General features: G+C 46.6%; 1 protein-coding gene across 1 annotated transcript in view; it reads left to right on the top strand.

Moving 5' to 3' along the window:
• Nucleotides 1-17848, top strand: part of LOC149344955 (endothelin-converting enzyme 1-like) — a 49650-nt gene that overhangs the window by 22903 nt on the left and 8899 nt on the right. Inside the window, exons 5-6 of the mRNA XM_089542691.1 lie at nt 5203-5442; nt 11968-12258. Coding sequence (XP_089398817.1) covers nt 5203-5442; nt 11968-12258 — 531 coding nt within the window. The remainder of the gene's footprint in view (nt 1-5202; nt 5443-11967; nt 12259-17848) is intronic.

The following is a 17848-nucleotide window of genomic DNA, read 5'->3' as shown; positions in this document are numbered from 1 at the left end:
CACAAGGTTTAATGATTTATCCAGTTGGGATCCGTTGTAGAGGCACCCTCTAGAAGCTCGTCGAATCAACTGCCCTGTTAATTCACTCCAGAATATGGCTACTTTGTGACTTCAGTTAAAGTCCAGCGAATAGGGTTAATTCTGCTTGAAGGTGCTTCAGTTTGAAAGTGAAGATTGCTAGAATTCTGCAGCGAGAATGGTGTTCAACCTGTTTAGTGTGTGTTACGTATTTTTGCTTGCCACCGATCGTTCGTGACTTACTATGTCATCTTACATTTTTTTCTCTTTAACAGTTGCTTGGAGGTACATTCGTCCCAACCCCACAGCTATCAGTCCTGATTCAAGATGAAAAAAGTTCTCGCTGGACCATTGCCTTCATTTCATTCGTGATTCTGCTCCGGTAAATTATCCCTGCGTTACTCAAAATGGTTATCGTAGAATTCAGATATTAGGCTCGCAAGGAGGACAGTCGGGATGGACCTGGGCAGTGCTGGCGTGAGCAGCTGTATGCGGAATTTTTACCTTCATTTTGTAATTACTGTGGGATAGATGGCTTCATGCGCTGTACAAAGAAGCGTGAGGGCCACACCCTTAAAAATGGCGTGTGTGTCCTATATGTGAAAACCATAATTAATGCAGCATGCTCTGCCGCGCCGCATGTAACCACCGTATCCGCTCGTTCTGCAGCTCTTGCACAAAAGCGAATGAGTCCGGACTCCAAGCAGTTAATTCTCTATTTTTTTTGCAATGCCTGCGAGCAGGCAAAATATGCAAAGTTATTTATGTTGCATAATGAACATAACCCCAGTCATAGACTCCATATAAACAACTTCTTAAGCTATCAATACCTGTATATTAGTATATAATCCGGACGCCCTCAGTCTGGTCCGAGTTTACATCGTGCGCCAGTCTGTTATTAAATGCTAAAGTTGAACTGAAAAGAAGAATAGAACTTCGTGACAGAGTTACATAAGTTACATAAAACATGATGTGGCAGCATCACTCACCGTCATTGTGTCGGTCGGGTTCGCGGCATTATTTACTGAAGACACAAAACTACGCAGGAAACAGGACACAGAAAAGAAGCAGACAGGACGAGCATAGACTAACAACTGATTTATTGGTCGAAAACAACCTTCCTTCAAGAACAACGCATGCGCAACCAAACTTAACGCCCAAAGCAAAAGTACACAATCTTATCAACCTAAAAAGTCAAGTTCCTTCTTATACAAGTGAATTGATGCCTCGCTAACACATTTTTCCGCACCGTATCTAGCAATTTGCCAGGCTTCAAAGATCTCGCGTGCCTTCTTGTCCTTCGCGCAGCCTATAATCTTCGTTTGCTTGAAAAGCGGCGTACAAAATACTTGTTTCTTCTTGTCATTGATCTTACAAGACTGGCAGTGCCTTGCTAAATGCTGCCCACTTTTTAAACCTCGCTTTTTTAAACCCACTTTTTAAACCTCGCAATTATTTAAACCTCGCTTTTTTTCTTCGTACTTTTACTTTTTTCAACGTCAAAACACACCAGCAACTAAAAACAATGCTTGCTTTAACAACATCTTCACGAAGAATCCATGAGGAATTTACAAGGAACTTGCTAGTTATAAAGCCGCCATTGCTTCTGCAGTGCCTAATACGCCAACTTCAATCTACATAGACCCCAATGAAGCCTGCTTCGACGACCCCATTATGGAGGTTGAAGTGAGAGCAGCCCTCATCAAGCTTCGAAAGACAACCTTTGGGAATGACCAAATCACAAATGTCATAGTCTTGAATCTAGATGATTGTCCTATTTCCCTTCTCACCGAGTACTTTAATAAGTGCTGGGAAACGGGGGAGCTACCTCCTGAATGGAAGCGTGGGAAAAGAATTTTCATCCCTAAGCCCAGTTAGCCCATTAATTCCCAACAGATCCGTCCCATCTCGCTGACTTCGTGCCTGAGCATGTCATCTCTTTGAGCATGTCATCCTTACCCTTCTCACGCAGCACAAGGAATCCCGTTGACTATATACCCATAGTATGCTAGGATTTCGAGCACATCTCTCGCACAGGACGCACTGCTGCAAATTTCACATGCTGTTCTCAATGACATGTCACATCACGCCAGAGCAATCCTGGCAGTAGACATCCCCAAAGCCTTTGACAAAGTTACGCACAGCGCCATCATGCTGGGCATCCAAGACCTATAACTATATCCGGGCCTCCCTAAACGACCGCACCGCCTCTCTGCATATAGAGGACATACAGACCCCCATACATCATACCTGATAACACTGGCAACCCGCAAGGGGCAGTGTTATTACACTTCCTCTTCAACCTCTCCCTCATCCCCCTGGCCAAGGCTCTCAGCCGCATCCCGCACTTAAGACACACGCTTTACGCGGATGATATAACGGTTTGGACCACATACGGCTCGGATAGCGACATAGGATCGACCCTTCAGGAAGCAGCCACAGCTATAGCTGCTCACGCGGCACGCTTTCGGCTTCAATGCCCCCCCACAAAGTCTGCACTCTTTATAATACCTCTGCAGCGTGTCACTACCGCGCCCGTCACGATTTACTTGCATGACGCACCCAAACCGCAAACACCTGCCCTACGCCTTCTTGATCTGGATTTACAGGACACGGGGAAAAACAACCTTACCCTGAGAGCACTAAAACAGTCCACTTACTCCGTCATCCATCTTCTTAAAAGGGTTTCACATTCACGAGCCGGTCTGGTCAATGCAGAGAAGTTTTACATGCTGCATGGCTTTGTGCATAGTCGCATACTTTCCGCCTCTCCTTAACTGAACCTCTCTTGTACGAATAAAGATAAAATCAATGCTCTAATCCACATGGCTACTAAAGCTGCGCTCAAGCTACCAAACAGCGCTCTCACGGACAGGCTCATAAAGTTAGGGATGCACATCACTATACAGGAGCTTCCAGATGCACATCGCCACACATAATACCTTCGTCTGGCTGACGCAAAAACAGGACGGCATGTATTGAACTTTCTCGGAATTCGCATACCCGCATAGGCTACAGACTTAATCTCTCTCCCTCGCGCCGTGCACATCGCGCTTACCCTCAAACCCCTTCCTAAGAGTGTCCACCCTGAATACCATCAATCTCGCCGAGTCGCGCGAGCCAAAGCTCTTCATAAAGAATATGGTAGTTCAGATGACGTACGCTGGGTGGACACCCCATGTGGTCCAGCCCGTTCAGTAGGTGTGACTTACCATCCAGCAACTCCCGCGCTCACCCACTTGAGAAAGCCCCCCCCCCCCCCCCCCCTTAACCCATGTACTCCGGAAAAAGCAGCGGAAGCAGCTATAGCATCAGCCATCGCCCAAACGAATGCGGCTTATATAGCTATAGTGATTCCAAAACAGCCATTCTGAACTTCGCCCGCGGATGCATCTATCCCCCCGCGTAGTATATAGATATTGAGAATGTGCACCCTAAATTCATATAGGCCTATTGAGCTCGTGTGGGTGCCGGCACACACTGGCAATCCCGATAATGAGGCCGCCGGTAACATAGGCCGAGGACTTATTTGCCGGGCAAATGCGCACCATAGCCGAGATTTCTCGAGGGAGGAGGCACACACGTTCACAGAACTCACATAAAAAGCACGCCTTGCCCGTCTACTCTTCCCCCTCCCCACCCCCGCCTATCCCACTCCCAACAAACACTCCGGAGGCGACTCCAGACCGGAACTTTTTCGACCCCTCACCTTCTATCCTACTTTCGCCCCGTTTCCCCACAATGCAGTCTCTGCGGAGAATCGCATACCACCTTTGACCACATCCTATTCGGCTGCCCTGCTGATCCTCCCCCCAGAGACAGCCCGCAGGGGAGGCCCTCCTTATGCCATAGGAACCGGACACACAACTTCGCTGTGTGAACCGGTGTGCCATTCCCATGGATCTACGTGGCCTGGACACATGCACGTAATGGGAGGGCTGTGCTGTGGCCCTCAAGGTTCCGAACTCGCAAAACGAACTTTTCCATCCACCCATTTATCCGAAGGGCCCTTGGAGTACTGACACAGCTGAAGATTGGTTTTGGGAAAAGGAAAGAACGCAGTAACTGCATCACAGATCATGGGGAACAACTGAGCAGGGCTTGTTTATGGGCTTTGTGGTTGATACTTGAGTGAGGATGGGAGCAGCGCTTAGCGTCCGTCCTCTTTCTTTGTTCTTGTCTTGGTTCGCGCATAGCTGTTTTGCTAGGTTCGAAACGATGCCGGTGGCCATATCTTACGACAAAATTCCCGCTTAAGGGTGAAGGGAACGCAACAGCTCTTTATCGCGACTCAACTGGTGGCACCATCAGCTGTAAACGTGGCAAATTCCAGCCGTCGGTTCAGATCAACATTTCTTTGTTGCGAGAATGAAAGCACGATGATCGTCTTTTGACTGTTTATGTTTGAAGATTCCAATACAAAATGTAACAAAGAATCGGTTGGCTTCACTATTCAAGAAAATAATAAAAAGCAGATTGCGTCTCAAGCTGCTCGCTGTCACCAGCAAACGAGAACAGTTACAAGGAAAGGCACTTCTCGCGTTCTACGCTTTATGGACACATTTATGGAACGCTGAGTGCGCGCAATAACGAGGTCGTTGGTTCTTGCAGAAAGCGACTCTCACCTGGCTTGAGCGAATCTACACGTGCTTGCTAAATGCAAAACAGTACTTAACATTCCAAGTTTTTAAATTCATCACTGCTGATTTTACACAAGCAGCCTTTTGCCTCTTCTATTTAAATATTTTCTGGCAATCTTTCCTAATCAGTCGTGGCATTCTTTTCACTTTGTGCACATTTCAGACGTGGAGTAATTTATTTTCCACGAGTGTTTCTGTACACTGGAACGACCTCTCCAATGACATCGCTACCATCTCATGCCCATCCACATTCGCGAAGCTGATTCCAACCATTTTTCAACATACAACTTGTTCAATTGACTGTTTTTACCCACCCCTTATGTAATATCCCCAGTGGGCCTTTAAGGTATTAAAATGAAATGAAATGAAATGAAATGAAATTAAACTGAAATGTGCAATTAGAACATTTAATAATTTTTAGTACACATACGCTTACCGCGTTATGAAGAGAGATGACTGACTGCGGCGTACAGTACTGATTGCGGTTCGCTATTTTGACCACCTGCAATAACTCAGCCCGTCGCTCTCCCTTTCTGCCCACCAGGACTTTATCTCCTCATGGCAGGCCACCCTGGAGGCAATGCGTGAGCGCCTCGTGTACCCCGAGGGCTACGCAGACGTCTACTGCTACAACCCGCTGTGGCACGGCGTCCGCTTCAACGACGACACTGACACGCTGCTTATACCGGTGCGCGACATGTTCATGCCAAACTTCCACACGTCGGCGCCCGGAGCGGTCAACTTTGCCGGCCTTGGGGCACTCATCGCCCGAGGATTTGCGCAGGTTTGGCCAGCGGCTTTCCTAATAGACATAACTGCGATGAAAAGTGCTTGCCCTCAGTGACGCGCCGCAAAAGGGAGATAAAGTGAAGATGTAAGTCGCATCTGAATAACAAGTATATCCAGCAGAACCTAATTGCAATGAAGTCGAAGGTGATACAGAAGTGCATTCTAAGCTGAGAAATTTTCTCATATTCATTTATTTATTTCCTCTCAAGGCCGACGCCTTAAACACATGAGACACTCAACATAATAAAGCGCAGCGCGAAGAAAAATTGTGCAGCATTTCTTCAATATATGAGCAGTAAAAGCATTTTTAAGCAGGTCGGCATTTGCAATGAAGCCGATGGAGGCGGGAGGGTCGTTCCATTTATTGAATATCCTGGGGATGGCTGAACCAAAGTGTAAGTTTATGCGACTGCTCGGCACATCAGTCTTCAATTTCGAGCCGCTGCGGTATGAAATTTATGATGGCAACACAAATAGCAAATTTTTGAGATGAGGGTTATAATGGAACAGACATATACTCAACATTATCCGACACACGGAAAGATCAGGCAAGTTTAGATTTGACTTCAATAGAGTTAAGCTCGCTTCGTGAAAATAATTAAGAAGAAGGAAGCGGATGGCATGACTTTCAACAGATTCGACCTTTAGAATTAGCGAGTTAAGGTGAGGGTTCCATACTCTCGATGCATATTCTAGTTTTGACCTTACTAGAGTTTTGCAAAGCAATAGCTTCAATTGGTGCCCGCCATCTAAAATTAATGTCGTAAATGAATAAGTGTTGGGCAGGCGTTACTACTTATGTAGTCCACGTGAGCGTGCTAGGAAACAAGAGATATGCACATCAAGGTATTTGTATGCAGAAACCTAGTTTGGTGGAGAAACTAAGTGAATGATCACAAGGTACTTCATTAGATGCATGATGGGAGATTCTTCTAAAATGAACAACTTGACTTGCATTCACTAACGCTAAGCTTCATTAGCCAAGTATTACACATTGAAGAAATCTACCTAGTGTCGAACTGAAGGGTAAGGAGGTCTGCTGGGCTTGTTATTTGACGGTAACTAACGCAATCGTCACAAAAGCGTTAATCAAACAAGATACGTTATTACGTAAGCGTTAATATATGAAAGAAAGAGCAACGTCCCTAGCAACGGCACTGTGGAATGGCAGAGGTTACATCGCAAGAATGGGAGATAAGGTTGGAAACGAGCAGTTGGAAACGGTTTGGGTTGAAGCAGTCATCCATTCAACAGCATTCCGAACAATATTAAGCTTGATTACTTTCAGAACCTGAGGGCTGCGCAATAAATGTCAAAAGTCTTGGCGAATTCAATGAAAATGCGGTAATTAATTACTGCAGAATCAAGAACAGAAAACAAATCACTGCTGAAAGTGAAAAGGTAACTTTCACAGGATTGGGGCTTCCAAAAACTACGTTGTTTAATAGGAAAGAAAGAGATAGTTTCAATAACAGCTGTATATGTATGCAGACTGCATGCTCCAGTAGTTTGAAAAATGCGCTTGCTAATGACATCGGTCTCTAACTGCTAGGAGAATGAGCGTCACCTGATTTGAAGAAGACTGGGACCGGCTTCCAAACATTTCAGTCATCCGGTAATTCACCACGTACCTAGGTTTTCAAAAAAACGTTTATAACCAAATCAAATAATACGTCAGAGGGTTTTTCGAAAATTTTGGAAGAATTCCGTCACCGCGTAGTGAGGAAGAGAGCTCTATTTCATGCACTAACTTGCATGCTCTAGTCTAGTTTAAATTACGAGATCCATAGAACAATAGCATCGACTTCAATGTTCGTTCGAAAAATATATGTTTGGCGATTGAAAGTGTCTTCGTGTACGGCGCTGCCATGTGATGATAAGCTTCGCACACTTCTTAACGTGTGGATAACTTGGCTGTCCTAAAGATATCGTTAGGGTATTGGTTTATTTGCAAAGTGAGCGCTAAAATGGGTGAAAGCAGGGAACGGCCAGTTTCAAGCTAACCACAGCCCGAGCCCTCGCGCTTCAGCCTCGTTCCTTTCTGCCCTGCGCGCAGCGTCACGCAACGCAATCGGGGTAACGCTTGCCCCCGGGCAGCCGAAGTCCTCGAGCGACTCAAGAAGACCGAGTATTGAAGATTTTTAATCGAGCCACGTGAGCGAGCTGCGTCTTCCGCGAGCAGCGATTCGTCGCGGTCACATCCAGGTGACGTCGCTCAGCCGATGAATGATGACAAATGGTCCGGCGTATCGGCACAAGAACTCCTGATAGAAGCCTCGGCGTCGTAATGGCGTCCAAAGCCAAATGAGATCTCCCTGTTCGTAGGTGACTGAAACATGAGCTACATCGTATTGGATGTTGCGATGGAGATGCGATGGTGCGCAAACGAGCAAGACGACGGGCTTCCTCAGCGAGGCAGAGATATATTGCGAGACGGATCGATCCTCGTGTATGGAGAATAGAAGTATGGCGTCCAGTAAGGTTCGCGGTAAGCGAGCGTAGAGAAAGAAGAACGGAGAATATCTGGTTCCTTCAAGCTTAGCGGTGTTATAGGCGTGCGTCACGAACGGCAAGACAGCGTCCAAGTTCATATGGTCGGACGCGCACACATCGACATCATGTTGATGAGTGCCCGCAGGGAGGCACTCTGTAAGGCCATTTGTCTGTGGATGGCGTGGAGTAGAACGGCGGTGTTCAGAGCCACAGCGTCCGATTCTTTCTTCACAACCTCGGCAGTAAACTGTCTACCGCGGTCGCTGATGTGTTCTCGGGGCGGGCCGTGGCGAAGATCGATTCGGTGAAGCAAAAAGTGGGATACGCCGGCAGATTTCGCAGAAACGAGCCAAGCTCGTCCACAGATCTAGTCAAGAAGTCAAAAGCCTCGATAATCCAGCGGCGGCCGTCACATGACTTCGAGAAAGGACCAATCAAATCAATTCCAACTTTGTCAAAAGATGATGCAGGGGTCTTGACTAGTTGAAGAAGACCAGCTGGTGATGTGGTGCATCGCTTCAGGCGTTTGCAGAGGGCACAAGTTGCTACGTAGCGCTTTGTGGTCGCATGCATCTTTGGCCAAAGAAAACGTGTCGGATTTGCAAGAAAGTGCGGTCAGAGCCGAGACACCCTGAAGTGATGTCGTACATGGAATGTAGGACGACGCTGCGGAAAGAAGCCGGGATGACAAGCAGCCCACGTGCGTCACGAGATGAGTAGGCCTTGAAGAGCAGTAGTAGAACTTTTTGACGGGTTAGTTGGTACATCGTCTTGAAGGAATGTCGTACGCCAAAAAAAAGGACGAAACAGGAAGGAAAAACACAGAACAGGAACGAGGCGCAAGAGGCGCAAGAAGCGCCTCTTTCCTGTTCTGTGTTTTTCCTTCCTGTTTCGTCCTTTTTTTGGCGTATGACATCCTTTCAAGTTGAAGAGCAGACCATCCCGAATAACGAACTATGTTGCAAGTGAGGACTTTCGAGCCTTATCAAGTATTAGTTTCAGAGCGGGGCCTTGGCATTGTTCTGGCTGGAACTTTGCGTGGTCTGGCAGTGTCTCTGTCAAAGGCAGTCGTATAGATCGTTTTCACCTGCCTCCGTGCAAGGAAGTAGATATCAAGACAGTCAGAGCCAGCGTGGCGGCGACTGCTCTTATAGAACACAAAAAAAAACTCGTTTTCCTAGAGACATAATACCCGACTACTCACTCGACCGGATGGGTCGTGCAGCTCACCAAGCCAAAACAGGGAGCCAACACGCGGTTATTACGTTGAAGTGGCGGGCGTATAGATGGGGCCAACACTTGGTAAAAGCGAAGACGACGGCCACACATTCCAATTCTGACACGGTGTAATTGCTTAGCAAAACACGTTGCGGGGCTAGTTGGTTATGCATTTTCTTTCGTTCATATTTAAGCAGCGCTAACTTTTTGGACGAATACACAGAGGACATGACAGGACGGGCGGTGATTCCATCTATGTTTACTGAACATAGTTGGAATCAGCGCCCGTCTTGTCATGCCCTCTGTGTATTCGTCCTAAAAGTTAGCGCTGCTTAAATTTGAACGAAAAAAAAAATGGTGTAATTGCGTAAGCGATAACATTCTGGGCGTCATTCTGAAGCTGGACGAGCACCGCATCGATGCCTACTCCGCTTGCGTCGGTATGAACTTCGGTGGTAGCAGCCGGATCGAAATTGCGTAAAACAGGACCAGGGGTTAGCAGAAACTTCATTTGTTCAAAGCATGTTTAAGAATGCTAAAATCACCTCGGACGAATGTGGACGAATGTGCACGTCCGTCGAAACGATATTCAATGAAAGAGAAGGGCAATAACATGTTAAAAAGACGCATCCGCATCTCAACTCTCGTGCGACGTACACCGCAGATACATGTACCCCCCCTGGCATTGGAACTTCAAGCCATTTACAATGCCATTGCTTCCCTTCCGCTCGTTCCCACATTCAATGCAGTTCATATTTATACAGACTCCTTCGCCGCCCTTAAACAGCTTAAGGCTGTTGACGCACATTCCAGATTACACAATCAATTCACCTACTCTGCGCAAAATACCAATGTCCTGTACGCATACACTGGATTCGCGGTCATGCTCACGATCCACATAACATTCAAGCAGATGCTATGACTCACATTGACACATCAGACGATCCGCCACCTTCCCCTCTTCCCCCAGATCCGTTCCTGTCCCATGTCTCCGATTCACAAGCCCTGCGCCAGCGAACACGCGCTCTAATTCCTCCGTGTTCGCACCCTCTCCTCCGTAGTCTAACTCGGCAAGAGGAGGTATCAGTGCGCCGGATTCGGGCAGGGGCGGCCCTGACCCCATCTGTCCGTTATCGGTGATGTGATAAATATCTCCCAGCAACTGACAGGTGCCCTCACTGCGGCGCTGCACCGGTGATTTGTGATGTGCGGCACCTGTCGTGGACTTGCCCAGCGACGGTCCCTATTAGAAAACGGCTTCTCAGGGAGGTCGGCCTGTGGTGGAACCGCGACGGGGACTATGTGAAGTGGACTATGGACAATCACTTCACCAGCAGCCTATGCGAGTACCTCGCCGAAACTGGTCTACACTCCTTTTAACTTTCTGTAACCTACATTCCACTCCCCCTTTTCTCAACTTTTGCCTGAAGGCAGATTTCACGAATAAAAAAAAAAGACGATATCTCTGGAATCTAGACGAATGTTCACGCAAATTCATTCATGCCTGGAAACAGCAGAAACGTTAAAGGAATCTCAGCTTCCGCGACTGCTATCAAAACGCCACCCCAGATTGGATTCCTCGATCACACCTGTAAGATTTGCATTTTCTCGCTTAAAGCACGATTTATTCCAGATTTTCGCAGACAGCCCAGCTTCTGTAAGCATCAACATGTCAGCTGGGCATGTACATACGAATTAATGTGCACAGAGCATCTGGCTAATTTCGACGCGTTACGTGCACTGAATGGTTGCTATTCCTGCAAGCTTTTCGGACACGCATCCATTTTGTAGCGATGTATCCAAAATTTGTTGGGGCACAGCGCTGAGTGTAAGCATGTTTTCAATATTCAAAAAGATGATATGGATATTGTTCACTGTGGCTGCACGGCCCGCAATAAATAAAGATTCTAACAGCAAGAGTTGAGAAATTAAACACTCAAAATTAGTTAACCAGCCTACTAGTTTTCACGTTTTTGAATCTGATGCTCCAGGCCATTGACAGTGTTATTAAAAAAAACGCGCTTTTTTAACTGCAAAGAGCCCATTTTTAAAAATTGCAGCACATGTTAGGTGAAACACCCGGTATGCAGTTCGCTGAACTGTCCTCGATGCCTTCGAAATGGAATAAATCGTGCCGCAGTAGTTCACATCTCTAGGCCGCAATACTTCTAACTTTTGTCTATCGGAAATAATTTTGCTTTTCCAATGTCACGTCCTTCAAACTTTATATAAAGTTCATAGTAACTGAGCTCTTTACCTGCGGCATGCAACCGCATCATCTGCGATTAGCAGACATGTGTCGTTCTAAACGGTCACCAATGCTCCGTTTCCTCTCCCTGCCACGTCCTTATACCGACACCTATTTCCGGAGTTCCGAATACTGCGCATGCATAGTATGCATGCTGACACCGAAGGTTGCCTTTTCCCACTGCACAAGCAGCGCGGAATTTAGCGGCTTCTTAGAGCCGAGCCACGTGTTGGCAGGACCATTGTGCTTTTAGGAATTGGTAGTTATTACGTTCTCATTGTGGTCTTCACACTGTCTTCAATCTCCGAAAGAGAGGAAGGGGAACGAAACAGTATTGACAAAAACGCAGAGTGGCAGTATCAAATTGCAGGAGGCAAAAAAAAAGGCGTTTTAGTGCCACAGTGTCGCACGTAGGTGCTTTTGACGTTTGAGTTTGTATTGTAAATTAAGATTCCTGTTCTGGACCCTATTTATAAAGAACTCTGGCCAGTTATGGCTGAAGATGGTGGTCTATTAGGATCTATTGGTTTAGTGACCTTGTCGATGCTTCCGGCGTCGCAGATCTTCGACCCATTCCAGGCGCACGAAGCCTTGCAGAAGTGGACGGAGGAGTCGCGGCTCAAGTACGCCGAGGTGCACGCCTGCGTAAGCACGGCGTACGGTCGCTCGTGGTTGCCGTCCATGTATCGGCGTCAGTTCAGCGACCTGGCGCCGATGAAGTCGCTCTACCGCGCCTTCCGGCCATCGCCGACCAAGGACCGGCAGCTGGCCGACTTGCGCGAGTTCAACCCGCAGCAGACGTTCTTCATCGCCTTCTGCCACGCTCATTGCGTCGCCGATCGGAGTGACCAGGTGAGTGCCAAGCTTTGCTCGGCTGCTAAACAGCACGAAAACGGCGGAGCGGTTTGACTATTTTGTTCTGTTATCAAGGTGTTCGGCAAATATTTCTTTTCCATCCGCTTCTGCACAATGACAGGTAAATCTTTGTTAGCTTTGTGATAGTTGTCTTTTCTATATTTAGCCATGTCTAAGTGGTTGATTAAGCGCTTCAAATAGCTTAAAGTTTATTTTCGTTCTCTCAACGCTCCATGCACATGTAAATGAACATCTCTCTTTCAAGTCTTAATAAAGAAAGATAACGATGGCGCTTAGCATTGTTAATCAAGACTTATTGTGCGAAAGCAGGTTTTCCTCGGAAGGCCCAGTTGTTGCTGCGAAGGCCCAGGTGCGCTGTCAATCTCGGTGCAGAATGAGTCGCTCCGGGTTTGTGCGCTCGTTTTAAGACCTCAACCACGTTACTTGTCGCCTCTAAATCAACTGTGTCCACCTTTTTCAACGTCATTGTCAATTTACCCAAAGAACGCCGGCGCCGGTTCATGTGCCCAATTTCTGCCAACGCATGCAGCGCACATATCTCTGTTACTACCGCAACGTAGCTCAAACTATGAACGAGGTGTCCACTGACCCAGGGAGCCAGTTGTGCGAGCTTCCTTTTCTTTCGTGGCTGTGCGTAAGTAACCCCTGGAGTTCGCAAAACGTATCCACGAAACTGCCGCGAGATGGAAAATCAAGAATATGCGCTGTTTGAGGGACGCCCTCTACTGATTTCACAAGGAGGATGAAAAATTTTATTTTTTCTAAAAAAGAAGAACGGAACTTGTGCTCGACGCTAGGTGATCAGGAGACGTTGCTTCGTGATTGCCCCGGCGGCCGGCTCAAGGGCCCGCTGTTAGACAGCCATGTCCGAGCTGAGGAGCGCGATCTGCGACTGCTCAGAAGTACGGAGTTGCCGATCTAGTTTAGGTAAATCAGCGTGGCAAGCCCATAGGATGTGGGCTTTATCAGCGCGGGGCCGTTCTAGATTTTGGAACAGATTTATCACCCAATGGAAACTGGAGTCGTTCGAGTCGGTAACGAGATGTAATGGCGCGATACATGACACTCTTGTTCGTGGCGGAAAATACACCCTGGATGTCGGCCAACGGCCCATACTTGGCGTGTGAGACCTCGAGCAGCGCCTTGTGCGGCCCTGTTCCAACAATAGGTTTTTGGAGCTATAGAGACGGTCCTTGCGGCGTAGCGACACTAGTGTTGGCGGACACTACAAAAGAGGTAAATTATGTTAACTTGTAAAGTCAATAATTACCTTCTCATAATAAACATTTTAACTGTTCCACATCGTACCTGGCTGCAATCATGATTTGTAGCTGGACAGCCGCATTAGTTTTCCGAATTTCGAAAAGGCGCTAATTTTGAAAATTTTCGTCATATCCCGCGGAATTCGTAAACCGCGGGCCTGCGGTGCGCCCTCAGCGACGTCCATCTAACGGCGTCACTCCGTGGCGCGCATTCCACTTGACACGCTCTGTTCCTCCTGCTCTGCGGTGCAGTGTTGTAGTGAAAAAGTTCTTGTTAATAATAATTATTAATAATTTCTTATATGTTACGTTACATCTGCTAGATAACCTGATTCGCCTCTTTTCCGCCAGCACTGGTATTGCTATTCTTTAAAAAAACCTTCGTCACCTTAAAAAAAAAATTTTTAAATTACTGCCGGGTTTCTCTGAAACACATGCTTTATTTCTTTAAAAGTTGTGACTCTCATTCCAGCCTTGCTCAAGAGGTAGCGAGCCCGACTCGCGACTGATTTAGCGACTGAGATGGTTTCTGGGGGTTTAACGTCCCAAAGCGACTCGAGCTATGGAATCCTGGGGTTCTTTAATGTGCACGGACATCGCACTGTACACGAGAGTTCCGCGGTTAGATTCCTCGCTGTGTTGCGGCTTTATTCTTTCCAAAAGCCCTGCAGTATGCGTGCGCTGCTCTTTGGTTGAGCAGGAGTGTGGGGATTCTGCAAAAAATGATGAGAGAAGCGTATACTTCATAACTTATAACAGTGTAGTTCTTTATTAAGACGTTGGAGAACCAATAGCTTTACTCAAGGGCGCCGTTTGTCTGTTTTTATATGTGAGTTTTATATTAAATGCCACGTAAACCACCATGGAGAGGAACCATGGCTAAAATATTCTTAATCGGCTTTTTCTTAACACGCTCTAGAAATTTATTACTTGCAGTTGGGCCTGGAATAAACTACACATTGCGCATATCACGGAATTATTCAGTAAGCTAAACAAACAAATTCTGAGTTGCGGTAAACCATGGCAAACAATATTTGGTTAGTGTTAGCCGTTTTCAGAGCACCACTTTTTTTAGTTTTGCCTCAAGTTATGCGAAACGCTCTGCGATGCAAGTATGAGGTTATCTTGGACTTCAAAAATGTCCTATTTGGAAATTAGTCAAGTTATTGGGCGCAGACATCACTCACAGAATAGCATGATATGACCTACGTTGTTCAAGAAGTAATTTAACATGGGTTCTGGTCTTTATTATGCGGAAAGAATGTCTAACTGCAGTCGGCTGCCAGTTGCGTTTTCAGCGATGCGCGCCAAAAACCTTACCCGACCGGCTGCGCGACCTGCCGGACGGAGGAGGAACCGACCGCCGAGCTCTTAGGATGAGCCAATTGCGCGGTTTCTTTGAAGATTACCATTTCGCCTGCAAGAAATGGTAACCCTATACTCGGCAACTTTAACATTTAAAGTACGAATATCCACAGAGAATGTTTACGACATTCAAATCAGTGCGAAAGCACATACTTGTGCTACGTAGGAGACGACCATGAGCAGGCAGTGCAGCGGGACGGAACATATTAAGTTGAAAAGACGACGCTCTGCAATACACACCTCGACAGAGTAGTGCAGTTTAACGCGAGCCGAGTTTAGCAGCGGCGGTAGCCTAGTGGTCTCTCGCAGCGGGCTTTGAAGCGCCACGGGTTCCACTCCCACTAGTTCATATTGATGTAATTTCTTTTGCTTGAGTCTAAACTTGGGGAAATTCATCGGCGATAGAAGATTTTTCTGGGCTGTGATCCTGCGGATTAATACTTTCGCATTAAATACTACAACGCTTGGGCCCAATTTAGTACTTTGTTTAGAGCGAGCGTTGGATGTAGTGACAGTTCATTTATAAGTGAAATTAGAGCAGTGCATGAGCTTACACTTTCGTTAGGATTCCACGTGTGCTGTTAAAAGCATGCTTGGAGTTTTCGAGGATCAGTGATCTATGAAACGGTGGGACGATAAGTTTCAGTGCGGAAGCACTACTTCCCGACACGAAACCGGCTCAGCGGGTTTATGTGCAGCTTGACCTCGAGGGTGGTCTGGGTCAAACCATAAATAAATAAAATGAATATTGCCACTACTGAGGTGTGAACCCGCACCTCTGTGAACAGATCACCTTCGGTGGCCACCGCACAAAAGGACTGTGCTATCAGCGCAGCCAATCACACCTCGTGTTAAACCAACACACACTCACGCTGTGCATTGCATATCGTCGTGTTCATCATCTAATACTACTATCGATCTAATATACACGCTTTCGCGCTGTGGATTGCGCATCGTTGTTTTCATCAACCAATTGTACTCTACAACTAATATTGTCGCCAGACGTGCCGTCGACCCTGAAATGCAAAACCATATGCCAACCAGGCTATAAACACATGTTTTCGCAAATTTACTGAGTTTACGTTAAAGCCTTAGCACTTTTCTTCGCTGCAGTAAGGATATATGCTTAGTTCCAAATTGTTGTGTGCCCTGCTTATTGCTGTGTTCAGCCAAATTATTGGGCCTTTAGTAGTTTTCGTTACGTCATTGAGATGCTATTTCACGCGTCTTCTGGAGTTTCTGGTTTCGCCGACATGGGCAGTGTCAGTATTGGCAAGAAATCTAATGCACGGAATCGTATTTAAAAAGTAAACTTATCCTGCTTTCTCTTAGAATCATTGCACTTAGAAAACACGAAGCATGCTCTTAGCAGGACATGTGCAACCCTTCTGTGCAATGTGCAATAGTGCACATGTGCAATAGTGCAATTTCACCTCTAAATAAATCCTCTGCCTTCCAGCCCTTACGGTTAGCATAGATTTCGTGAGGGGTCAGAAACCTCTTCCCCATTTTTAACTGAAATGGAATCTAGCATCTGTTTACTATTTTAGCATGGTTAGCACCTCCACAGCGGGTATTCCGCCGAACCCTGGGTGCCAATCCTCTAAGACATCTTGTTGAAATTAGTGCTCCAAGGGAGCGTGATCGCGTAGATTACTAGCGACACCGAGAAAATGTGCGACGATAACCGCTGCTGCTTAAGGGTAACAGACTGTATCCCAACAGAAGGCAAACGTAGCAGGGGGCGGCAGAGAAGTGGGTGGATGAGATTAAGATATTTGCGGTGATACGGTGGCAACTGGCAATTGGAGAGACATGGGAGAGGTCTTCGCCCCGCAGCGGGCGTAGTCAGGCTGATGATGATGAAGATTCTTGCCTCTAGCGTCTTGTTTTTCTGAAAGTCAAATTGTTGCCATAATATTCTATTCTGTGAAGTGAACAACCAAACGAGCCCTTAAAGCCAAAATCTTATATGGGCCATTAGAAACGACGCCCAGCGTGGGCGTTCAGGAAGAGTGTTCGCGTCACCATGAACACAGAAAGGAATGCGACTTAATCGTACTTGAAGTGACGTCTACCAGCCAGAAAATGAAACTAAAAGTGTCCTAATCTGACGAGAAGTGGAGCCGGATGCGACGTCATCAGCACGGAAGTGGCGCCAGCTAAAACGAAAGTGAAAAAGCGGAACTGGCGTGGCGGCTTCTTTAAAGCGGCGCTTTATATATAAAGAGGGCAAAACACATGCCTAGAACAACCAAACTCTGCGTTCCGGAGCTCCCAAAGCCGCTGCAACCAAGAAGGCAAAAATGACGATGAAATTCTATGAGTTTAACAGCCCATGTTTACATTCAGACCATTTTTAACCAAATCTAATCGCTAGTTATCGCGTGTTACGCCCGAAACACGTTCAGAGCGTGTTCTAGACATGCGTTTTGCCCTCTGTACTGATATGTCGCGTGGTCTATCATAAAGGCCTTGATCAGAAAGGCCTTTGAGATATTATACTAGTTACGAACTAGTACTAACTAGTAAGCACACGCTTTAACAATCACAGCCCGTAAGCAGTCTTAAGTTCCCTCCGTAATTTTTGTTTATGCGTTCGGCCATTTTGGCGAATACCGAAACCACAGAGATCGGCCTGTAGTTATTCGTCATCAAATGAGCCTTCTTTATGTATACTGTTACACGGGCAAGTATGAGTCTTGGGAAAGATCACGTTAAGATTATAAAATTACAGATATGAGCAATAGAAGTGCTCACTTTTTGACTTACAGCCTTCATTGGTTTTGGTCTGACTTCACCAGCGCCAGGTGCGCATCTGTCTTTTAGAGACATGACTACATCTTGCACTTCAGTATGGCCTGGGGGGGGGGGGGGGGGTGGAGGGGGGAAAACACTGTTTGCATTATTTAATGTAATTAAACGCTTGCAATGTATAT

Source organism: Amblyomma mixtum, chromosome 5, assembly GCF_055824585.1.
Source record: "Amblyomma mixtum isolate Tamu chromosome 5, ASM5582458v1, whole genome shotgun sequence".
Lineage (NCBI taxonomy): Eukaryota > Metazoa > Arthropoda > Arachnida > Ixodida > Ixodidae > Amblyomma > Amblyomma mixtum.
The sequence above is the reverse complement of the archived record's forward strand: the minus strand, read 5'-3'. Positions and strand labels throughout refer to the sequence as shown.